The 24,994-nt window shown below is 51.6% G+C and overlaps 1 protein-coding gene across 1 annotated transcript in view; it reads left to right on the top strand.

Moving 5' to 3' along the window:
- LOC128306371 (neurogenic locus Notch protein) overlaps window positions 1-24,637 on the top strand; it is a 71,395-nt gene extending 46,758 nt beyond the window's left edge. The window contains exons 5-11 of the mRNA XM_053043864.1: window positions 5,152-5,285; window positions 13,071-13,583; window positions 13,667-13,849; window positions 17,149-22,772; window positions 22,866-23,193; window positions 23,402-23,755; window positions 23,830-24,637. Of these exons, the coding sequence (XP_052899824.1) occupies window positions 5,152-5,285; window positions 13,071-13,583; window positions 13,667-13,849; window positions 17,149-22,772; window positions 22,866-23,193; window positions 23,402-23,755; window positions 23,830-24,353 (7,660 nt within the window). The 3' untranslated portion in view covers window positions 24,354-24,637. The remainder of the gene's footprint in view (window positions 1-5,151; window positions 5,286-13,070; window positions 13,584-13,666; window positions 13,850-17,148; window positions 22,773-22,865; window positions 23,194-23,401; window positions 23,756-23,829) is intronic.
- The last annotated feature ends 357 nt before the right edge of the window (window positions 24,638-24,994 follow it).

Below are 24,994 nucleotides of genomic sequence, written 5' to 3'. Positions count from 1 at the left end.
TTCATAACTTCCAGTTCATTGACCACCGGGCAGGAGCCAAGGCACCGTGCGCGCGTGTTGAAGAGCAGCTGGTCCCGTGCGTCCCGGGCAATTTAAGCGCATAAACCAAATGGAGGGCTCTCAGGCGGCTACTCATTCGTTCGTTCACTCCGCTGCGTACGGATGAGATATGGCGATGCTCCACGCCGCTTGCGCTCCCACCAATTCTACCCTCATCACCACACGGCATATGATGACGCACGGGATGATGGACCGCGAGCGCTCCCCTGTCCAGATCTCGTTTTGCTGTGCGGCGAAGCCGAAGATTGTGATTTGGGAATGGCAAAAGGCGAGATAAAGAGATACCGGAGAGCGAGAAAGCGAAGCGGGAATGGATTCTTCGCTTGCGTGTACTCGTTACCACTTCATAGGTCGAAGGCGTCCGTTGACGTCGAGTCATCGCCGTCTTTGAAGCAACAAAATCACGGTGAAAGGTGATGATGTCTGTTGATGATGATGATGATGATGATGACGATCTCCATAACATTACCTCTGCTGGTACTACAGTGCTGTGTCTAACATTCGTGGCGCGGTGAAGTCTTCGGGATCTTCAAGTATATGCACGTGTGTCTGTATGAAGCAGCAGCATATAGCCGCTGTTTCTCTAACGGAGCACCGATCGGCCCTTTTACCCGTTCGCCCATCGTGCATTTTGTATTTTCTTTCCGCGTCCGAGCCACACAACGAGCATAAGGGGAAGTATTGTGGTGTTTTATTAGCTTTCTTCCTGCGCTTTTCGATCGAAATTGTTCCCAGCAATGTTTGGGAAGTTGTCAATCAAGGCGAAGTACCTATGTGAGCGAACCTCTTCACAAGCCAGGCCAAACATCGATGACGCTTTCACGTATCCGGGCAAATGGTGGTTGGTTTTTTTTTTTTTTGGGGTTGATGGTGGCCAAGATCACCTCGGCCGCGTAGGGGCGGGTAGTTTATGACCTAGACACTCCTAGATGGGGTGGGGCTAAACGGTCAGAAGAGAATCCGGTGTTGGACATCTAATCCCCATGTGCAGGACCTTTTGGTGTGTTGCTTTCTATATGTCTCTGTTGGCTCTGTTGGTTGGTGTGTTTTTTTTCTCTGCTCGGATTTTCGGACCTCGGTACCGTGATTGCAGTTCCCGAAACCCTGCAATTTACCCTTCAATCTGGCAAGATGCTGACATCCTTCGCCGAGGCACTGGAGGAACATGTCCGGTGTCCGGTGGCGTTGGAAATTATAGCCGTGCAATTAGCATCGAGCCAGCACCGTACCGGGTAGGATGCTTTTCGGAGGACTTACCCGTGTTGGCTACCGAACCCAAGGGTTGAATATCTAAGATGGTTCCGGACGAGCGTTTGAAAGCTGTGTCGGGTGGTGATTGAGTGGTCTCTTAAAACTCAAATCTTCAACGTTTGCCTGCGGGTGAAGCACAACGTTGGAAGGTGATCCAAAACGTTCCAAAGTGCTGCATGTACAGGAACTTGTGCAGGGGTTTGTTATTGCTGCAACGTATGTAGTACTCTTAGTGTGGCCCAATCCGACACACACACACTTAGGATACAATTACTTCAGCTTCCCAAAAATAGACATCCGTCGCAGCTTTTTTTCTTATAAGCAATGTTTCGCGTGAGAAATGCTCTCTTGCGATACCGTCCCCCCCCACACGGGGCCCGTCCTATTTGTCGCATAGCGCCCCGTAACGAATTAATCAGTACGATACGATACCTGTGTGCTCGTGTCGTCCACCCCATATCAGGCCCTTGCCAGCAGTGACGCTACCGCATGTCTGCATTTGGTTCGCTCCGAGCTCCTAAATCGGGAGCGAAAATGTGTACAAATCGGTGTACAAATTTCCACCCAGTAGCGTTGATCGTGAGGGGGGGGGGAGGAGGTTTCGTCTGGGAAATTCACTTTCGGTGCGAGTTTCCCGCCTGTTCCGCCTGGGTTTTGGGGTTTACACATTTACCGGCAAGGTTGGGTGCTTGAGCATGCGTTGATGTCTTCCGTAGACGAACAATTGCGCGTAATGTAAGATGTTTAGCAAAACAATCAGTATATGTTTGTCGACGTAACAGTATGATAGAAAAAGTGCTTGCGTGTGTGTCGGGTCGGCCTGTCTGGAAAAACAATAACATCCAGCGAGTGAGCAAGAAAAAGAGATGGATGTTAAGGAAAGTTTTGTAACTCTTTCTTGCTACCAACAGTAAAAAGTTTTAAAAGAATTGAAGGAAAAACATGACTTAAAGGTTGTTTTATTTAGCCTTGATCTTTTCTAAAACAGAATACTATTAAAAAGCCTTACCATGCTGCGCTTAGTGGTCTCTGTTATTTTCTTCCCCCCCTCATCGCTGCTTAACCTGATTCTGACATTTGTGCAGTTTGTCAGACAAATTTGGAACCCTTCCGTCCGTTGACGGCCACCTTGTTTGGTTTGCCTTCATAAGAAAATGATTTCGTAAGCTTAAAATCAACCCAACCCAAATCAACTTCACCAAAAAAAAAAAACAAACTTCTTCCCTTGTTTTCCCTAACTTCCAAAAGACTTTCTTTGGTGGTGGTGGTGCAAAAAAAAAAAAACAAAACAATCTCCACCTACGTACGCTATCTCGGTTTGCAGGTGGTCTAAACAGTTTGCATAAATAATCGCACGGTTTTTAAACACTTTGCCGCCGAAATGGTGTTTATGTTTTCCGTTTGCTACTGTAAACAGTTTTCATTAAAGAGCATAACCGTGGGGCCGTCATAATTTTTGGGGTCTGTTTGTTTTCTTTGCGAGAAGTTATAAACTGAAAATACTCCTTTCCTTTTGAACGAAAAGTTAAAAATTTTTGAACAATTTTGTTTTTTTTTGTTGAGATTGATAAAAAAATGGTGAACTCTCCTTGGCCAAATGTTTTAAAAGCGCTCGAGAATTTTTGCACTGTGTGCAGAGAAAACTTACAAAATGTATATAAACAAAAAAGAAGTTTACTAAAAAAAAGAAATGTTCAACAATTTTACAAAAGTATTTTTCGTTTGTTCTTGAGGTTCTTTCAAGCATTATTTTGCGTGCGTCGTTGACCTCAAAAAATAATTTTACCTAGTCTCGTTCAAGCAGTTTCTGATGACGGGGTGGCTTTTTTTTTTGGGGGAGGCAGTGGAAATCGAGAATGCTTTCATAGCGCTAATTTCGGTAAATAATCGAATGAGGGTGACGGAAACAATAACAAAAAATCCACAATTGTCACCAGAAATGTTTGTTGCAAAAAGGTGAATTGCATGAAGCTGTTGGTTGCTTACGAGGAATTTTTCATTGAAAGCGAATAAAGAAAAACAATAAATGTTGCCGCTCCCGGTGAAGGCAGGAAGCTTTTAAAGGGTTTATTTAAAGTTTTAAAGAAAGCGTTAAATTATTTGACAAGCATTGTGCCTACAGTTTATAAAAATTGTTTAAGTAAAGGTGATGTTTTTGTGAACATTTTTTTGTATAAGGATATTTTTTTATAAATTTCTTTACCCTTACCCCGTTTTTGCTCCGTGAACTAGAATGGAAACTTCCACGTTTTGCTGATATTGTTTTTAAACGTTTTCTCGCTTATCGCCACCGCATCACCCATCGCGCGTTTCGCGATTCGCAAACGCATCGCAAGTTTCCTAATTCAGCCGCAGTCCACTGATTAATTCTGTCCACTTCTGTCCCCATCAGCAACATTTCGTCCGCACTGCGTGTTGTTTTTTGTTTTTTGTTCGATGCTGTTCGTCGCTTGACCGCCCGTTGAAGTCTTTCGTATCGCGTTGAAACGGTTGCGCGCGCGCCCGCGCGTTCTGCAGTGGGGAAGGATCACGGGAAATAAGGGAATGGATTTTTCTGCGCCAAAAATGGGAACAAACGGCTCTAACAGTGTGTTGCGTCTATTTGCACGAGCAAAGCAGAAATAAAGAACAGAAAAAAGTCGCAACGCGCGCGCAGAGGAAATAAAGTACAAAACAGAAGAAATAAAGTACAACTACACAAATGCAACCACATGCCTGCTGCCCTTTTGCGGTTTTTGGTCCAGCCTCGCGGAGTGGTCAAGCCTTTCCACGATATTCCCCCTTCACCCTTTCCTCCCTGCACCGGTTTTATGCTACTCATGATGTGTCCGTCTCCTGTCCGGCATACCATTTCGAGCGCATTTTCCAACCCTTTCATGGAGTGATTTCAGCGTACCAAAAATGGCAAAACCCGGCTCCACATGCCGCGAAGCCGCCTCGTCCTTTTCCCTTTTTGTACCGAACCGTACCTCCCGCAACCATCCCGGGGTGCGATTCCCAATCGTTTTGGGCTGTGTGTGTGTGTATGGAGCAAGTTTCCTTTTAGCGGTTCCGTTTTGTCCCCTTTTGGGGATGCACCGGCAGCAGTGCGGCTGGCGGGGTCCGTACGCTTGTGCGACATTTTTATGCTGCGGCGGGGAACGTGCGATCGGGTTTGCGATTGTGTGGCCCCCGTTGCTGTATGTGCGCAATGGGACGTGATAAAATTTCGTATCGTTGTTACTGCGACCACTTGGAGAGCATTTTCCTACCATGAAGGTTGGGGGGGGGGGGGGGGGGGGGGGGGTGATAGAATCCAAGGGACCTAATAAATGCTGGAGGGGTTTTCCATTAAGCATTTCCCATTTTTAATATTGCATAAAAGAAACTTTTTTTTGTAACATATTTCCAAGATTTATATTTTTGTTTTTTGGTTTTTAAAAAGGACCTGTTAATGTCATTATGTGTGAAGTATGACATGTGAGTGGTCCAACTTTAGCGAACAAATCGCCCAGCAATCTCATTAATGATGTTCATCCAATCGTTAAAAATGAACATTCGAGTTTTGAGAGAAAGAATCTGTTGATGAACTCTAAAACTTGACAGCTATTTTGACATTTGACAGTGAGTCAACAAATATGTCTGCTAAACATCTGTCAAAGTTGTGAAATTCCTTTCAAAGAATACTTGAAATAAAATCGCAGAAATGTTGAATCTCTCCAAGGAAACGCTTTATTTCTTCTGCATCAGTATCATCCTATTAGTGTAGCATATAAATCTTCTCTTCTGATACATTTTGCTCATAAATTTTACCTTTCACTACAATGTTTTCGCTACAATTTCTCTCCCCTTTCCTTCCAGATGCATGTGCGAACCAGGCTACACCGGCAAGAACTGCGAGTCGGGCTACATTCCCTGTTCGCCCTCACCCTGCCAGAACGGTGGCACCTGCAAGCAATCGACCAAGTACTCCTACGAATGCAAATGTCCTCCGGGTAAGTGCAGTAATTGTTCAACCAAAAGACGGATGACGCGGAGATATGCGAGATGATAAAGCGTGGCGTTGGTTTTTGTGTGTGTGTGTGTGTGTCTTCTCTCGATCGGTTCTGGTGCCGCTACAAAATTGCCTTTTCAAAACGAGGGTATATGAATCGTAAAATGAGGAGCGCGCTTGGGAGGTGTTGGGGGGGGGGGGAGCAGGTTTGTGGGTAACATAAATCATAAATGGCGGGATGCTCATTGTTGGATCAAAAGTGCGCGTGTGGCGCACACTTACACCCCTCCCGTGCTCTAATTTCTTCGCCTTGGTCCATCACCACCTCCCCCACCCCTCACCACCACAGAAACCCACGTTATTGCTCAATTGCATTCAAATTGCAATTGCCGGGCACTGAAACCGTTCTCACATCGTCGTCACCTTCTTCACGCTGGCACCGCACGCCCTACATTGTTTGAGGGGGGGGGGGGGGGTCTTCCTGTCCCGCTCACATCTCATTATTCTGCGGAGGCGTGTTGCCAATGTGTGTGTGGAGCATAAAAGCGTGGTTTTGCGGTTCCTTTTTTTTTCGTACAAGAGGAAGCGTAAATGGACGTCTTTTTAAACCATTCTCACCTTCGCTTCGCGCGATCGGGCACGATGAAACGATTCGAAAAAAAGAAAGAGAGAGAGAGAAGGTGATGTGTTGATTGCTTTTTTCCGCAAATGAAGTGTCGTATTTTTTTTGTTTGTTACTTGTTTCAGACACCAATAACCCCCTTTCCCCCCTCACCTACAGTACTTCTTTTGATTCGGAAGGGGGTGGGGGAAGCGATGAAATGGAAATCGAATTAAATTGCGCGTTTTCCTTCGCTTTACGTTGTATATAAATCTCTTTCGGGCTTTGTGTGTGCCTTCGCCCTCCCTGCGGTTTTTCCTTTTGCAAATGCGGAACAATGAGCGGGCACAAATAAAATGTTGCAGTGCCTTTTCCATCTCCGGCTAAGAATTGAATCAACCTCGCGTCAAAAATTATCATCCATCATCGCGAGCGGGGGGAATCGGGCTGGAATAAATGGTCACCATCTCAACCGTTCGATCCGTTTCTTTATGTTGCAAACAACGGGGGGAAAAAAATCACTGGTGGTGGTTTCAAGAACGATTCCAATTGCATCTTGTTGCAACCGCTTTTGGGGGCACCAGGGCAGCAGCAAGGGTGCGTACGCTGTTGTACAATGTTTCGGGGTGGACAAAAGAAACAGAAACATCTCTTCTCCTTTCGCCTTCAAGCGGTACGATTCGTCTACGTGTCAACCCCGCCAAAACCGTGGACCGCAGGCAGAAGCAACAATCAAACCGATATTCATCAACAATCAACACCACGGCATTCAAGTCACTTCAATCCAACTCCCCCCCCCCGGCCGGCCGGCCATCAACAATCAAAGGAGACATCAACGCAACATGAAGCGACAAACACTGTGCTGTGAGGAAACGAGTTCTTTTCGATGCATTTCAGGATGATCTGTACATTATTTCATCGTTGTTTTTTGTTTGTTTGTTAATTAATTGTTTTAACAAGGGCAGGGCATTTGTTACCGCATGCCGCAGTGTAAACCGCCCCGCACACCCTCATACACCCAGGGGTACAACACCCCTGAAATTAAAAAAATAAATTCTCTGAAATTCAACTGCATTCGTGGTGTTCGATTTACGCAGGTTTATGACGGTGTGCGTAAGCACCTTTTTCTGCTACAGGACACAAACACATCCACACTGCACTCGAGGTGTCTGCGCCTGTGTGTGTGCGTGACTGTGCGTTGAGTTGTGATCCCGGTTAGATTTTCACACATCGTCGGAAATTCTTTTCCTTTTAATATCGTATTTTCACCACACACACAGTGAGAGACCCCGAAGCGTTGCTAGTGTGCGTGCGCCTTTGATTCATGGTGCTTTCGTTTCCTTAAGCAACGTCAATCCCCCGTAATCCGAACCTCTCCCATTCTTTCGTTTACTTCATTTTCCCCCCTTCGCTTTTCCCTATTCCATTATAATCATCATCGTTCGATCCATTCCCCCACCTCCATCGTCTCCTCTTTCTCCACCGTCCCCTACCACCCCTCCACCCCAACAGCCAGGGGATGAACGATTTTCATCCACACACACACCGTTCTTTTGCGGCTCTCCCAGTCCGGCTTTCGTTCTCGAATGTTTCCGTACCGGTCGGCACTGCATTGTTGTTGCGTTCCACCACGATTCGCAAAAGATCGAAGCTCCCATCCACATCGCCCGAGGTAATCACGATGCGCGCTCGCGTACCAACATCAAAAACCATCTTCATCATCAGCCAGCGGTCATCATCATGGTCATTTTCGGTTGTCCGGTTCGGCTTGGGCATTCGGGACTTTCATTCCCAGCTCCCCTCACGCTCCGGCCTGCGCAAGACACTGGAGCCGATCTCCATAAACTGACCACCCAGCCCAATTCCGTTCAGCTTCGAGCCCCCTCTCTCCCCCCCCCCAATTGTAAGGCGGAGAGGAAAACCAATGGGGTGGGAATTGAGGGGCGCGCAAGAGTCTGACTGATTGAGTCGAAGATTTTCTTGCGTCCATAATCGCTCGGTTCCCAGTGGTTTCATCCCAGGCTTGCTGCATTGCTCATTCACTCCGAGCGTACACCAACACACGGGCGCGCTCGTTTAAGGTGCTTTCTTTCTCTTTTATCGAGCCCTTTTTGGCGAATGTCGCTTACAGTTCGCTGAGCGTTGAGCGAAGCTCGGGTTCGTCGTCTAGTCGCACTGTTCAAGTCTTTCGTATAATGTCCCACGATGTGGGAAACCGTACGTGATGGAAGTTCGACACAAAACGGTGGCTGTGGCGACATATATGCTCTCGCTAGCCCGGCGTTAATCAATAAAACAAAAAACAACAAACAAACATAAGCCTGTCGGAAAATTCGGTCACTTTTATGAGTCTTTTCCGGAGACTTGGAAACGAAAGCGACGAACCCTGGTGGATGTTTTCGGGGCGCGCTCGGTTGGTTGATGGTGCCGGATGTGTTCCGTGGTTGTACGGCGTTGATCGATTGCCCCTACCGATGCACTGCTTCTCATCACCGGCCAACTCGTTCCTGCCTCCGTGCGGCACCACTCCTCTGGGAACATTCGGCTATGGCATTGTGTGTTCCCATTCTTTGGCGTTTTTGGAATCCGGGCTGGCCAAGGGTTCTTGGCAAACGCCTCGCAGCGCTATCGTGCCTCACGACGGTCGGCAAGATTGCTTCCCCCCTCCCCTGTATGTGCTTACCCTTACCCGTTGCTTTTCCAGCTCAAAAAGCTCCCGGTAGGATCCTCCAATGAGGAAGAAGCGCGTAACTTCCGGGTCCGAAACGGTGGGTTCCTGCCAGCTAGCGTAAACCCCTTTCGGGGTGTCACGAGCTGCATAAAACCACGGAACACAACGGTTCGGTTTGCAGCGAAAGAAGCGAAAAAAAAGCAAGCATAAAAAAAAACGGCAAACCATTTATCATTTTACACACTGTATGGCGCTGTGAGCTCTAGTTTTTTGCCCTGCGGAAGAACGTGCGCTCGAGTCATGGTGCAGCCATTAAAAACGAGCAAAGCGGAGCGTGAGCCACTGCTCCGGTGTATTGCTGTTTGAGAGCATAACCATTTTTATGCTTCTTTCTGGCGAGAAGAATAAAGAAAAAAATAACTAAACGCCCCAAGGTTTTAAGAAATGGTGATTTTCCCCATTTTAATGTATGTTACTCTCCGTACGTGTTTCGCTCCCTCTCTCTCTCTCTCTCGCTCTCTTTCTCTCTGGTTCTGGATTTGCTTTTTCTCTCATTCCAATTCCAACCCCAAAACCGTGTGCGTGTTTGTGGGCCGGTGCGCGCAGAACCGCAAAATTCAATCTTGTTTTATACGGCGATACGTAATTGCAATGATTACTTGCTCAGCACCCCCTGGTCAACATTTGCAACATCCAACACCACTAGTTACGGGGGGCACAGCAGTAACAAACGGCTTTGGTAATGCCCCCCCCCCGGGATATATTTCCGCCCCGGTTCCGTGGCCAACGTTGATTTACTGGCGATTTTTCTGGCGTTGCAAACGAAAGACTTGTGCGCGGTCAGTAAGCGACGAACCCTCCGCGCTTCATGCAAAATGGCACAAAACGCTGTTAAGCTAAGGGAAAAATGAATCCGATTTTTCTTCTGCACCAATTTAATCGTGGCCAAGAATGCATCGGCGAGACGTAAACCTACTTCGGCAGGACACATAAGCGGTCGTAAAGGACAAACAAAATAGACAAAAAATGCACATACGAAACGCAATCCCTAAATTTGAACAACAACAACAAACGAAATCTCAAATCTTTTCCATGCCATCCAGAGGGGAACAATCGTATCAAGTTGTCGTCCCTGCGCACCAGCGTTTTTGTGCGGGTGCATCTGCATTTTTCGGTTCGGTTTTGTTTGCTTGCCCGTTCCTTTCTTTTCCCGGTACCATTTTCCGTGGTCCATGTTGACCAGGACCTTCTACCTGCTACCCAAACAGGCAAGTTTGTGGTGAGGTGTGCATGTGAGGGACGATTGGCAAACAAGGCCGAAGTGCTAGCGAAGATACGGCAGTCGGTAACGGACGGGTCTCGGGGTCAAATTTCCGCCTAAAACCTAACCCAATTTTGAAGGTTGTTGTTTTTTTTTTCGCATGAACCAACTGCAAACACCATCGCACAGGCGGTGTGGGAAGCAGCAGGGAATGAATGTTGAGTAAAAGGAAGAAATGAAACACACAAAAGGATCTTCGCGGTTGATGAGCTTGACCGATGTACGGCTGTATGTGTGTGTGTGTGTGGGTTTTGTTTAACATTCTCTTTAAGCGTCGCTCTTCGTTGTGTTTCCGCCCAAAACGACCTGGACGTGCAGCTGCAGTGGTTTCGGCTTGTTTTCGGTTGTTGGGATTTTGCAACAAAACACACGAAGCATGGTTTGCATTTTAAACACACACTGCCGCTCCCCTGATGACCCACTAAGGCAGTGTCAGGAAAGAAGAATAAAACAACCCCCCCCTGACCCGGGAGATAAACGTTGAAAGGCGAATTTGCGTAACACCGGTGATGGAGCCGCAGGTCGCAGTTGCTATAAAACCGCTGCAATTTTCATATCTCTTTGCCCGGTTGCACTGGGATGTGATTTTTGTGTGCACCAGCAAGCTATAAAATATACCGTTTAACGACTGTCGCCATTGTGGAGCGATAATTGTACGGAGACTTGCAAGCCCAATGCGACGTTTAAGCGAGAAACCTTCACCAAATGGGACAACAAAGTAAGAAACGCCACCCCGGGGGACGGTATGTCTTATTTTTTTGTGCAATATCCTGCACTGAAAACTAAAAATGGAACCTGCCACTGGCCGGTCGTCATTAATTTCTACATCTGTGTGCGGGTCGTTGGGCCGAATGGGTAAAGGAGTGCTTCGTGGCCGGTCTGGAAGGGTGGGGTGGGGGCATCATGATGATATTATGCTCTCCCCGCACCGGTAATATACATTTTTGTGTTTATCTTTCGTCCATATCCCGTTTTCGCATCGCACGGGGTAAAGTTTTTGAATGGTTCTGCAATGGGATGAACTTTCACGGCATGAACTGAAACGTGGTGGCATTCATCCGTTGTGCAGACTGCTCGAATAGTGTGAGAGTGCTCGATTTCATATTTGCTTCTCTTTCTCTCACACAATCTCTCTCTCCCCCTGCTTTCCTTGTTTGAATGAACGCTAACGGTGAATGAATATGGTAACGGATGAACGCAACGGTGAGCAAAAAGCGATGCGCGAATGAATTGGTTGGCGAGAAAGAGCTTTTGACCGAGCAGTATTAAAGTAAAGCAAAATAAAAATAAAAAACGATCACTTCCTTTCGATCCTATGCTGTTTATGCTGTAAATCGCGAGTGGGATAGCGCGATTAAACCTGCACGAAGCGAGACAGAGCGATAAACACGAGTGGAGGAAGCAAGAGCGAACTTTAATTTCACCGCGCGATAGAGCGGGATGGTGGCGAGATATGAAACCGTGGGAAACTGTTCCCTGCAAGACCACGCAGACAAGCTGTTGTGGTGGCTCTGTCTGTCGCGGCCCGTGATGCTGTATTAGTTCACCCCTTCCCCTCCCCTTCCTCTCCTACTCTTCCTTCTTCACATCCATCCCCCTATACCCCTCTATTGTGCTGCCACGTTCTACGTTCGAATCTCGTCCGTATGTGTGCTGGCGCGCGCGCGCACACGCTCGTGTGGGGGCATCGAGGTTTATTTTTTTTTTTTGAATGGATGCGATGGTGTGGTGTGGCCAGGTTTCAGGCCACTTTTGGGACCGCCGCACGGTTTCGCCCATCCCGACTGGCTGCGTATTTCGTTTTCGGGCAATGGACGGCGGATGGATTATTCGTTTCTATTTTTGTGCTGCACGGTGGTTGGCATCGTCCGTCTGCACGCAAATGCGCGTTTTGTGCGAACCGACACCGGGCCGTGTTGCGTAGAGCGGTAGGCGCACGCACTCTCACTCGCACGGTCGTCCGTTCTCGTGTGGTTCAGCATTTCTCTTCGTAATACTGTTGCTGCCACGGTTCCGTCCTCGACGGGATTGTTGTTGATGTTGATATCCATCTTGATGCTATTACCGCTCGATTCTTATACCGCGTGCGTACGTGGAATCTGAGCAGGTTCCTGCAGCGTGTGCGCGCAACCTCACACACACACACACACACACGCATGCCAGTATAAATGGCCACTGGGAGCATCGCCTGAATATGTGTGCTTTTTTTTTGTATCCTCCCATTTCCAATGGTCCACAGTACTCAGTGGTTTCCACATCCCGCAACCGTATGCGTGATCGTAATATTTTAATGCACAAGCAGTGTGATGCTTTTGCTGCTTCCTTTTTGGCGTAAAAGTTGAAACAGCTCTTGTCGTGTTTTTTTGTTCTTCTTTCCTGCTCACGGCTTCAATTGCTTGTTCGCAATCAAAGCGCCCCGGGTGTAACACCGATCCACTAAATGGTCTGTGCACGCGATGCCTGCAATATTGAGCGATACCCCGATCTTGAACATAACCTGCGGTATCGGATTATGAGCAATCTCAACCATTTCTGTTGCGCGCTGTTACGGTGTGGGAAACCCTCCTGCGCATCATATTTTTCGCCGAACGTTCGACGGAAAAACGCCTTCCACTGTGCGGCCTGGCAAATAAGAGCGGTACTCCAGACACACCTTCCGGGCACATGCAATGCTGCACTGTGCTGCAACAATCAAACGCTAGGGTGTGTGTGTGTGTGTGGATCTTTCCGTTTTTTTTTGCCCGTTTTGTTTAATCGCCCAACGAATTCATGGTTTCGTTCCGTGCAAGCATGTTTGTTTGATCACGTCATATGCGCGTTGCGTTCCATCAATGTAAAATGTTGCAGCACCGTCTCGTCACACATACACAGGTGCGCCACCGAGTGTATGGAGGCAGGTGATAATGCCCAGACAAAGTTGCCGAGGTTGGCCCGGATGATATTGCTCATCACAGAAAAAAAACGAAATCTCCCATCGGGTTCGTCGCTTGTTTTGTCATGATTTTGGTACTGTTGAAGTCTTTCGTTTCTGTTCAGCTGTTTGCAAGGGAATTTCACGTGGCAACTGATTGCAGTGATTGGTTTTGCTTCGTTATGCATTTTTAAGATAGTTTTCGCTCTGAATAATACAATTTTTAATCGAAGCATGGTTTATATCACCTCAATAATCTTTGATCACATCTCTCACTTGCAGGCTTTCAAGGGAAGAACTGTGAGGAGAACACGGACGACTGTCCGGGGAATCTGTGCCAGAATGGGGGCACCTGCGTGGACGGCATCAACGCCTACCACTGCAGCTGCCCGTCCAGCTTTACCGGCGAGTTCTGCGAGAACGATGTCGACGAGTGTGCGCTGCGGCCATCGATCTGCCAGAATGGTGCGACCTGCACGAACACGCACGGCAGCTACAACTGCATCTGCGTGAACGGTTGGAACGGTCCGGACTGTAGCAACAACATTGACGACTGCGTGGATGCGGCCTGCTTTAACGGTGCGACCTGCATAGACGGTGTCGGCAGCTTCTACTGCCGCTGCACGCCGGGCAAAACCGGGCTGCTGTGCCATCTGGACGACGCCTGCACGTCAAACCCGTGCCATGCGGATGCGATCTGTGACACCAGCCCGATCAACGGGTCGTTCACGTGCTCGTGTGCGGTCGGCTACAAGGGTATCGACTGTTCGGAGGATATTGACGAGTGCGATCAGGGTAAGTGTGTGCCGGTTTAATCGTCGATTGTCGGTGTCCTATGCATGCGCTAACGCTTATCACTATCCCGCTTGTTGTTTCAGGTTCACCCTGTGAGCATAATGGTATCTGCGTCAACACGCCCGGTTCGTTCGCCTGCAACTGCTCGCAAGGATTCACCGGGCCGCGCTGTGAAACGAACGTCAACGAATGTGAGTCACATCCGTGCCAGAATCAGGGCAGCTGTCTGGACGATCCCGGCACCTTCCGTTGCGTGTGCATGCCAGGTAAGTGTCCCCCGGGATTTTATTGTCCACAAAGTTTCTCGAGCATCATACCTTCGATATCCAGGCGAGGCTACATCGCGAGGTCTTATTTTGAGTTGAGCCAAGCCAAGAGAAGGGACCTAAACCCCTAGCACGTTAGAACTATCCGTACACTGAAACAACTTCGCAATCCAAACCGGTTCCTGGTGTGTGCCGGTCCCTGGGTGGGGTTGTGGGAGTCTGCAGCTTCATGTTGCTCTGGTTTACCCGAACCGCCCACACTAGAAAAGCAACAGCACGATGAAATAGGCAGAGAGATCTCTCACTCACACTTCTTGGACTTGGACTTGGACAGTTGGGCTGTGAGGCTCCTTGGTGCGCCCGATCGATACGCTCCTAGATGATTAATGTTGTACTTACGGTCACTGCTAGTGGACACCAGGGCGTTTAGCTATTCGTACAGGCGGAAGTCCACAAAAGCGTCCAAGCAAGATATGATAAATATGTTGATCCACACCGCGTTGACCTTATTTCGATCATGTCCCGCGAACCGGACTCGGTACATACGAAAAAAATAAAAAGCACGCCGATCTTGATTTACCCCCGCGGGCTGAGATCATTATTTCTCGGCTCAAAACAACAGCAAAATAAAGCAAAAAAAAAAAACAAATCTTGTCACTCCACTTATTGTCATATTGCGCCGACTCTCGGAGGAGTGTATGATTTTTTTTTTATTTTAGTAAAGCAAATCCCACGGTTTGTGTCCCGGGACCTAAAGTCCGGATTTGATTTGACGAATTCTCGGCATTCCCCACCACTTTCTTTGATAATGTTGCTGCTGGGTGTCCCGGTTGCAATGGTCCCGGTGGAAATGGTCTTGAGCAAACCCGTAAGCGACGGCGAACGACCAATTTACATACAAATCACGTACGATGGACTGGTTGTGTGTGTGTCGCTGTGTGTGCGCGCAATACGGACTCGTCGTTTTTGTCCCGTACGGTCCAGTGTACGGTCAAACGATGACGATTTACCCACGCTTTGCGCGTTTGCGCGAGCAAAATCGTATGCGCGCTGTGTTCTCTTTTTCCGAGGACCCGTCCAGTGCCAGTTTTCCCATGCGCACCACCGGTGGGAACGAGGGACACGAGGGTTTTCCGCGGCTTGGGCATTCCGCAACTCGCCACAACCAGCTCACGGTACCATTAAGCACATCATTGCCGGGCGGGTTTTTTTTCCGCGCCCCTCCCGCGGGGGGAAGCATATTTTTAAACCTCCTCCATTACCTTCAAGCTGCAACGATGCGACGGGGTATGCCTGCACAACTGCAATGATATTCCTGTTATGCTCTTCTTTGGCAGTTAATTGCGTGCACTGGTGTGGTTGCGGGAGGGGGGGGGGGGGGGGGGGGAGGTGAAAGGTATATATTTTTTTTTGTTGCGGTTTCGAACGTCCCAACGTTCTTCACCCTCGAAAAGCCAAACGGAGTGCGCAATTTTTCACGGTCCCAAGACAAGAAGACATTCTGGACACTGTCATCTTACAAATCTCACGAAATGGAAGAACTGGAATGGAAATAGTGTTTTTCCCTCGCTCGTCCATTCTTCTAACGACCCGCATGAGGTGAAAAAGTGGCTCGGATGGCGAAAAATCGAAACGTTGCTACGCGCAATCAACCTTCATAATGATGATGCGTTTCGTGTCTGCCGGGCCGTGGTGCGGATCGGCAAGTAGCTCCCGCTCGGAAATAACGCACATACCAACATCGTGTCCATCTCGGGGATAGCGCGCGCGCGCGCGCGCCTACATCCTCCTCGTTTCGGGATGTCTCGTACGTCGCATTTCCACCACCAAGAATGTTTGCATTCCATCCCCATTCCATCAGTTGGTACTGCTTTACTTCTTCTCTAATTCGAGCTAGTTTTGTCCATCGCATCGCTCCCCTCCGCAAGGCAGCCCGCGCGGAATGAGCTTCACATGGCCCCGGGCACAAGATATAATTTGTACCTTGTTTTTTTTTTTTTTTTTTGGTGAGTGACGCAATGCTGGAATGGAGAACGCGAAAAACAAAGACTACAACACATGCATACTGGAGCCACCTTTATTTGTTCTCATGAAGTTCGTCCATGAAATTTGAAACCGTGCGGTAAACACTGTACTAAAAGGCACCGGTCTGCGCGTGACATCGGTGACTTAAACGATCGCCCGGCAAAGCCAATGTGCGATGGTTCTATTTGCGCTTGAGAAGGCGGCGTGTTCCGGTGACAGTAAATGTGTTGATGCGTTATTGCTGCGGTAGAGTCCACTTTTTCTTTATCGTTTTTCTATCCACGTTAGTGCCGTTAAATATCTTCCGCGAAAGGTTGCATCAACAACCCGGACGAGCGCCATCGTTAGTCAATCGTATATCCTCAGGGATTTTTAGGGGATGCATCAATGTCATCACTCCATCTCAATTTCAACCTACCCCGACTGATCAGGCTTCCGTGTGGGGTTTCTCAGTAGGCTATTTGAACAGAGTCGTCCAGAGTCGTGCTAAGACCTAGCAAGATATTGAGATCATCGCACATCTCGTTATGTGACTCCTCTATTGTTCGGCCACAATTTTAACCTTCAGAGGTCTTCCCTGTCTGATATTCTAGCAACTAACCCAACTTCAATGTAGACGGTGTTGCCAGGCGAAGTATTGGACAACCTCAAAATTGCTTTAATGTCCCAAGTGACTTCATGTAATTCCTTATTTCAGTTTGGAAGTCTTACGTTGGAAGTTGTTTCATTATTCTATGTCCACTCTATACAACTCAGAAGCTGGAATTGGAAGCGTTCTAACATTTTCCACAAGTATCATCTAGAACATTTGAGTACTGATTTCTGGGTTTTCTAAGTAGGCTACTTGAACAGAGTCGTCCAGAGTCATTCTAATGTTATAACCCTTACAACGGATTCTCGCGAGTCCAATTCCAAGCAAGATATTGAGATCACATCTCGTCATGTGACTCCTTTATTGTTCGGCCACAACTTTAACCTCCAGAGGTCTTCCCTATCTGACGTGCTAGCACCTATCCCAACATCAATGTAGTCGATGTTGATGTTTGACATAAAACAGGCGATGTATTGGACAACCTCAAAAGTGATTTAATGTCCCAAGTGACTTCATGTAATTCCTTATTTCAGTTTGGAAGTCTTATGTCGGAAGTTGTTTCATTATTCTATGTCCACTCTGTACAACTCAGAAGCTGGAATTGCAAGCGTTCTAACATTTTCCACAAAGCACCATCTAGAACATCTGAGTACTGATACGCTCCCTTTCCTTCCTCTTGCAGGTTACACCGGTACACAGTGCGAGATCGATATTGACGAGTGTGCGACGAACCCGTGCCTGAACGGTGGCATCTGCCGCGATATGGTCAACTCGTTCAAATGTACGTGCGCGATCGGTTTCTCGGGGCTCCGGTGCCAGATCAACATCGACGACTGCATGTCGCAACCGTGCCGGAACGGTGGCATCTGCCATGATTCGATAGCCGGCTACACGTGCGAATGTCAGCCAGGGTACACCGGGCTATCGTGCGAGACGAACATCAACGACTGCCAGTCGAACCCGTGCCATCGCGGGATATGCATTGACGGTGACAACTCCTTCACCTGTCTGTGCAATCCGGGCTACACCGGGTACCTGTGCCAGATACAGATCAACGAGTGCGAATCGAACCCGTGCCTGTTCGGCGGACATTGTGAGGATCTGGTCGGTGGGTATATGTGCCGCTGCCAGCCGGGCACGTCCGGCCCGAACTGTGAGGTGAACGTGAACGAATGCCACAGCAACCCGTGCCGCAATGGGGCGAAATGTATCGACGGCATCAACCGCTACACGTGCCAGTGCGTGCCGGGCTACACCGGGTTCCACTGCGAGACGAACATCAACGAGTGTGCGTCGGATCCGTGCGCTAACGGTGGCGTCTGCATGGATCTGGTGAACGGCTTCCGGTGCGAATGTCCGCGCGGGTACTTCGATGCCCGGTGTCTGAGCGATGTGGACGAGTGTGCGTCGAACCCGTGCATCAACGGGGGCCGGTGTGAGGACGGCGTGAACCAGTTCATCTGCCATTGTCCGCCCGGGTACGGTGGGCGGCGCTGCGAGATCGATATCGACGAGTGTGGATCGAACCCGTGCCAGCACGGTGGCATCTGCCGGGATGGACTGAACGCGTACACGTGCCAGTGCATGCCGGGCTACACCGGGCGCAACTGTGAGATCAACATCGACGACTGCATCAACAACCCGTGCCGGAACGGTGGTTCCTGCATCGATCTGGTGAACGGGTACAAGTGTGTCTGCCGTGGTCCGTTCACCGGGCGCGACTGTGAATCGAAGATGGACCCCTGCCTGCCGAACCGCTGCCGGAACGGTGCGAAATGTTCGCCCAGCCCGAACTATCTCGATTTCGCGTGCTCCTGCTCGCTCGGTTACACCGGCCGGCTGTGCGACGAGGACATCAACGAGTGTGCGCTGTCGTCGCCGTGCCGGCACGGCGCGACCTGCCGGAATACGAACGGTTCGTACCACTGTATCTGCGCGAAGGGCTACGAAGGTCGGGACTGCACGATCAACACGGACGACTGTGCGTCGTTCCCGTGCCAGAACGGGGGCACCTGTCTGGATGGGATCGGCGACTACACCTGCCTGTGCGTGGACGGCTTCGAGGGCAAACACTGCGAGGTGGACATCAACGAGTGTCTGTCGATGCCGTGCCAGAACGGTGCGACCTGCAACCAGTACGTCAACTCGTACACCTGCACGTGTCCGCTCGGGTTTAGCGGCATGAACTGCCAGACGAACGATGAGGACTGCACGGAGAGCTCGTGCATGAACGGTGGGACGTGCATCGATGGTATCAACAGCTACAACTGCTCGTGCGAGACGGGCTACACCGGCTCGAACTGTCAGTATCGCATCAACAAGTGTGACTCGCAGCCGTGCCGTAACGGTGCGACCTGCCACGACTACGAGAACGACTACACGTGCCACTGTTCGTACGGGTACACGGGCAAGCAGTGCATGGACTACGTCGACTGGTGTACGCAGAACCCGTGCGAGAATGGTGCAACGTGCACGCAGCAGGACAACACGTACCACTGCGCGTGTGCGGCCGGCTGGACCGGGAAGCTGTGCGATGTGGAGATGGTGTCGTGTAAGGATGCGGCCGCTCGGAAGGGCGTGGACGCGAAACATCTCTGCCACAATGGAACGTGCGAGGACTTTGGCAATTCGCACCGGTGCCGGTGTGCGCGCGGCTATACCGGATCGTACTGCCATCACGAGATCAACGAGTGTGAATCCCAACCCTGCCGGAACGGCGGGACGTGCAAGAACCTGATCGGATCGTACCGGTGCCAGTGTCGGGCGGGATTCCAGGGCCAGAACTGTGAGCTGAACATCGACGAATGCAAGCCGAACCCGTGCCGCAACGGTGGCATCTGTCACGATCTGGTCAATGGGTACAAGTGTTCCTGCCCGCCCGGTACGATCGGGGTGCTGTGCGAGATCAACACGGACGACTGTACGCCGGGTGCGTGCCACAACAATGGCAGCTGCGTGGATAAGGTCGGCGGGTTCGAGTGTCGCTGTCCGCCGGGCTTTGTCGGGGCGCGGTGCGAGGGCGACATCAACGAGTGTTTGTCCAACCCGTGCTCCAACCCGGGCACGCTCGACTGCGTCCAGCTGGTGAACGATTATCACTGCAACTGCAAACCGGGCCATATGGGGCGGCACTGCGAGGTGAAGGTGGACTTCTGTGCGAACAGCCCCTGCCTGAATGGGGGCCAGTGTTCGACGCGCCAGTCCGGCCACCACTGCGTGTGTGCGGATGGGTACTACGGCAAGAACTGCGAGTTTAGCGGCCACGACTGCGACTCGAACCCGTGCGTGAACGGCCTCTGTCAGATTGCGGACGACGGGGGTTATCGGTGCGATTGCCCGCTCGGCACCAGTGGCGTTAACTGCGAGGTGGACATACTGGACGAATGTACGTCCGGACCGTGCGAGAAGGGTGCACCGTGCCAGAACAAGCTCGGTGACTTCGAGTGTCTCTGCCCGCCGAAATGGAGCGGCAAAACGTGCAGCACGTACGATCCGCATTATCACGGTTGGTACGATACGACGCAGCAGCAGCAGCAGCGACCGCACAAGCACGGCGGCGCAGCGTTGCCGAACATTTACGCGATCGATCTCGAGTACCAGCGGGCCCAGTGCGTGAAGAAGGGATGCCGGGAGAAGCAGGGCAACCATCGGTGCGACGAGGAGTGCAATACGTACGCGTGCGATTTCGACGGGAACGACTGTTCGCTCGGCATCAACCCGTGGCTCAACTGCACCGCCAGCATCAACTGCTGGGAGGTGTTCATGGATGGGTTCTGCAACGAGGAGTGCAACAATGCGGCCTGCCTGTTCGATGGGCGCGACTGCGAGAAGAAGCTGCAGCCGTGCAATCCGATCTACGACGCGTACTGCCAGAAGCATTACGCGAACGGGTTCTGCGACTACGGCTGCAACAATGCGGAGTGCAACTGGGACGGGTTGGACTGTGAGAATGAGAAGGAACCGGCACAGTTGGCGGAGGGTGCGATCTCGATCATACTGCTGATGGATGCCGCCACGTTCCGGGCGAATGCGATACAGTTCCTGCGGGATTTGGGCCACCAGCTGCGGACGACGCTGCGTATCAAGAAGAATGCGGCCGGCATGGAGATGATCTACCCGTGGAAGGGTGGTACCGCGCTGCAGGGCCTCACCGACAGTGAGTTCGGCCGGAAGCATCACGTGGTGTACACGGAGACGCGCCAGGCCGGCATCCAGGTGTACCTCGAGCTGGACAACCGGAAGTGCATCGGCATGAGCGGTGCGGAGTGTTTCGGTACGGCCAACGAGGCGGCCGAGTTTCTCGCTGCGACGGCCGCCAAACATTCGCTCTCGAAGCAGTTCCCGATCTACCAGGTGAAGGGCGTTAATCCGGACGATGATGGGCTGCCCGGTGCGACGAACGTGAGCTACGTGCTGGTTGGGTTCTTTGGGCTGCTGACGATTGCGTTCCTGATCGTGCTGGTGGTTAATCGGAAGCGGGCGCACGGTATCACCTGGTTCCCGGAGGGTTTCTTTACCGCGAACACGAACGTTAGGCGGCCGTCGCGGCGCCGGCCGGACGGGCAGGAGATGCGCAACCTCAACAAGAACCCGTCCATGGTGGACATGGTGGTGACGAACGGGGTCGGCGGCCATGGCAGTGGTGGAGGCGCCGGAGGTCACGGAATGATGGGACACGGGCAGCAGTGGTGCAACAGCGACGATGAGTCGGAGATGCCGACGGCACGGAAGCGTATGCGCGCGATCGATCAGGGCTATTCGAGCGATCACACGGCAATCACCGATTACGAGGAGACGGAACCGCGCGTGTGGGCGCAGCAACACTTCGAGGCGGCCGACATACGCGATCACCCTGCGATGATGACACCGCCGACGCACCACGACGGCGATGTGCGGGATGTGGATGTGCGCGGACCGTGCGGCATGACGCCGCTCATGGTGGCTGCGGTGCGCGGTGGAGGACTGGACTCGGGCGAAGACATCGACTCGACGGACGATTCGGCGGCCCAGATCATCTCGGAGCTCGTCGCCCAGGGCGCCGAGCTGAACGCAACGATGGACAAGACGGGCGAAACGTCGCTCCATCTGGCGGCACGGTATGCGCGGGCGGATGCAGCGAAACGGCTGCTAGACGCTGGCGCGGAAGCGAACAGTCAAGATAATACCGGCCGAACGCCGCTGCACGCGGCCGTTGCAGCGGATGCGATGGGCGTGTTCCAGATACTGCTGCGCAACCGGGCGACGAATCTGAACGCGCGCATGCACGACGGTACGACGCCGCTCATACTGGCGGCACGGCTCGCCATCGAGGGCATGGTGGAGGACCTGATCCAGGCCGATGCGGATATTAATGCGGCGGACAACAGTGGCAAAACGGCACTGCACTGGGCGTCGGCTGTGAACAACGTGGATGCGGTGAACATCCTGCTGTCGCACGGTGCCAACCGGGACGCACAGGACGATAAGGACGAGACGCCGCTGTTCCTGGCGGCCCGGGAAGGTTCGTTCGAGGCGTGCCGGGCACTGCTGGACAACTTCGCCAACCGGGACATCACCGACCACATGGATCGGCTACCGCGGGACGTTGCGAGCGAGCGGCTCCACCACGATATCGTCCGTCTGCTGGACGAGCACGTGCCACGGTCGCCGCAGATGGTCACCACGATACCGTCCGGTAGCGGGGGCAGCACGGCCGGTGGCGGCAGCGGTAACACCATCATGTCGCCGACCCACGCCCACATGATCACGCACCCGACGATCATTGCGTCGGCGAAGCAGAGCAAGCAGAAGAAGCAGCGCCAGCAGAAGATGAACGGCGGCGGTGTGGCGGGATCGTCGGCAGCGGCTGCGGCCGCCGCAGCGGCACAGGCCGCCGCAGTGGTGGCCGCCAACATGGGCGGTGGCGGTGCGTTGACGCTCAGTCAAAACCCGACCAGCCCGCAGGACGGTGGTGCCGATCTGGTGGCGGGCAGCATGCGACGAAAGGCGGTGGCGAAGAAGTCCGGCAACAACGGGGCGGCGGGCAAGAAGTCGAACAACAACGCCGGCGGCGGCGGTGGTGGGGCCGGTTCGGGTGGTGGTACACCCGGGCACGGTGGGCTAACCGATCTGGGGCTCGCCGACGATCAGCTCAGCTCGGTGGAGTCGCCGATCGCGAACCTCAACAGCCCGTACGACTCGGTTAGTCTCTACTCGAACGCGATGACCGTGCACCAGCTGGACACGATCAGCCCGAACAGTGGAAGTTCCGGAGGCGGCAATGGCATGATGCCAAAGAAACCTCCCAGCTATGAAGACTGCATAAAGGTAAGTATAGGGCGATGATGACGGTTTGATGACGGTTTACATGGCCCTCTAGCTAATGCATCTCCTCTTATTCTCTCTCTCTCTCACACACAGAGCGCACAGTCGATGCAATCGCTGCACAACATCCAGCTCGATAACTATGGCTACTCGCTCGGCGGCAATGTCAATGGCGGTGGAAATCAGTTCTCCGATCTGCTCATAAGCCAGCAGCGTACGTTGAACGGTGGTGGTGGTGGTGGTGGTGGAGGTGGAGGCGGCATCGGGTCACTCGCGTCGAACGGGATGGGTCCGGCAGGGAACAACCTGATGCACACGGCCATGCACACGATGGGCGAGAGTGGACTCAGTCCGCCCTACTCCAACCAGTCACCTCCACATTCGGTCCAGAGCAATATGGCGCTCTCGCCTCAAGGCTATATAGGTAATGATGAAGGCCATTTGTTTCTTCTTCTACTTGTTTTTTTCCTTTCCTTTTTCCCCCCTCCGCGTCAACAATTCTGCTTTCAACTACAAACTACTGCCATTCCTAACGCTTTCTCTCTCTCTCTCTCTCTCTCTCTTTCTCTTTCTCACACACTTTCTCTATTGTCTCTTTCTGTTGCTGCTCCCTTTTTATGCGTGTGCTACAGTGTCTCCCGATCACAACGCCTTTGCAGGTTCTCCCTCGCCCGCCAAAACACGCCCCAGCCTGCCGACCTCACCGACCCACATCCAGGCGATGAGGCATGCGCAGCAACAGAAGCACAATATACAGATGATCTCCAGCGGCAACCTGCAACAGCAGCAGCAGCAGCAGGGTGGGAACAGCTTAGGCTGCAATGGTGGTGGCCAACAGCAGCTGGGCGGTGGGTTGAGTAGTAGCAACGGTGGCAACGGTGCCAACAACAATCCCACATCCAACAGTGCAATGCTGGCCGGTCTGCAGATGAACTTCGTGAACGGTTCCAGCGGGCTCGAGCTGGCCGGATTCTGCAGTCCAACTGGTAGGAATGATCTCAACCCGGTACACCGACGCACGGCAATGCTAACGTTTCCATTCCTCACGTTCCCTTCCCAGGTCAAGGATCTCAAGCATCGACCTCACAGAACACGACCGGTACGACCAGCACCGCGATGACGGTGGCGTCGGCACATCTGTCACCGCTGAGCCAGCAGCAGCAGCAGCAGGTGCTGGCTATGGTTGCACAGCAGCAAGCACAACTGAACAGCCAGCAGCAGCAACAACAGCAGCAGGCACACCATCAACTCCAGCAGCAACAGCTGCAGCAACAACAGCAACAGCAGCAGCAGCAGCAGCAGCAGCAGCAGCAGCCACAGCAGCAGCAGCAGCAACAATCGTCCTTCTACCAATATCTGACACCACCGAGCCAGCACAGTGGCGGTGTGACGCCCCAGCATCTCGTGCAAACGCTCGACAGCTACCCGACGCCATCGCCGGAATCGCCCGGCCACTGGTCAAGTTCCTCGCCGCACTCGACATCCGACTGGTCCGAGGGCGTGCAGTCGCCGGCCAACAACGTGTACGTGACGAGTGCGGCCGGCCACCAGGCGAACAAGGGTTCGGAGGCGATCTACATCTAAGCACAACGCTCGGAACGGTTGTGTCCGGTGCCCCCCCTAAGCTTTGTTATCGATGATACTCCGTGTTTGGATGGGTGGGGGCACGCCTCCGTCACGCTGTTTAGATAACGCTCTGGTTAGGCGTGATCTGATGCAAGTAACTTTTTTTTTTTTATAAAGACAAAAGCCCTTAGAGTTAGCAAACGAAAAAGATACATTTTATTTTATTTCTTTTAAAACAAGCATAAAGAATAATCGTAATGTTTTAAGTTTTAATCCAACATAGTAGCGAATGTGTGCGTGATGAATGGATGAGGGATTTGCGGGGGGGGGAGAAATGGGGGAAGCTAGCAAGCGGCAGTGCGTGTGCGTGAGTGTATGTTTGTGCGTGTGTATAGATGAAAAGGCAGGGAAGAAGGTAAAATGCGGCGCTGTAATTGCAAATATCTGTTTTTAGTGCGTAGTGTAGCAAACCGTGCTTAGCCTGTAAGTATAATCTGTAGAAGCCACGTCAACAGATAGTGAATAGGCGAATGAGATAGAGCGCGAGAGCGAGAGAGAGAGAGCGCGAGAGTGTGCGATAATGAAAAACAAAAGACGACGCGAGGAAGAAGCCTTATTTAGAGCCTTCTTTTTATATTTAGAGTTATCCCTTATCGTGT

The sequence above is a fragment of the Anopheles moucheti genome, chromosome X (assembly GCF_943734755.1).
Source record: "Anopheles moucheti chromosome X, idAnoMoucSN_F20_07, whole genome shotgun sequence".
Lineage (NCBI taxonomy): Eukaryota > Metazoa > Arthropoda > Insecta > Diptera > Culicidae > Anopheles > Anopheles moucheti.
This window is presented reverse-complemented; position numbering and strand designations above follow the sequence as displayed.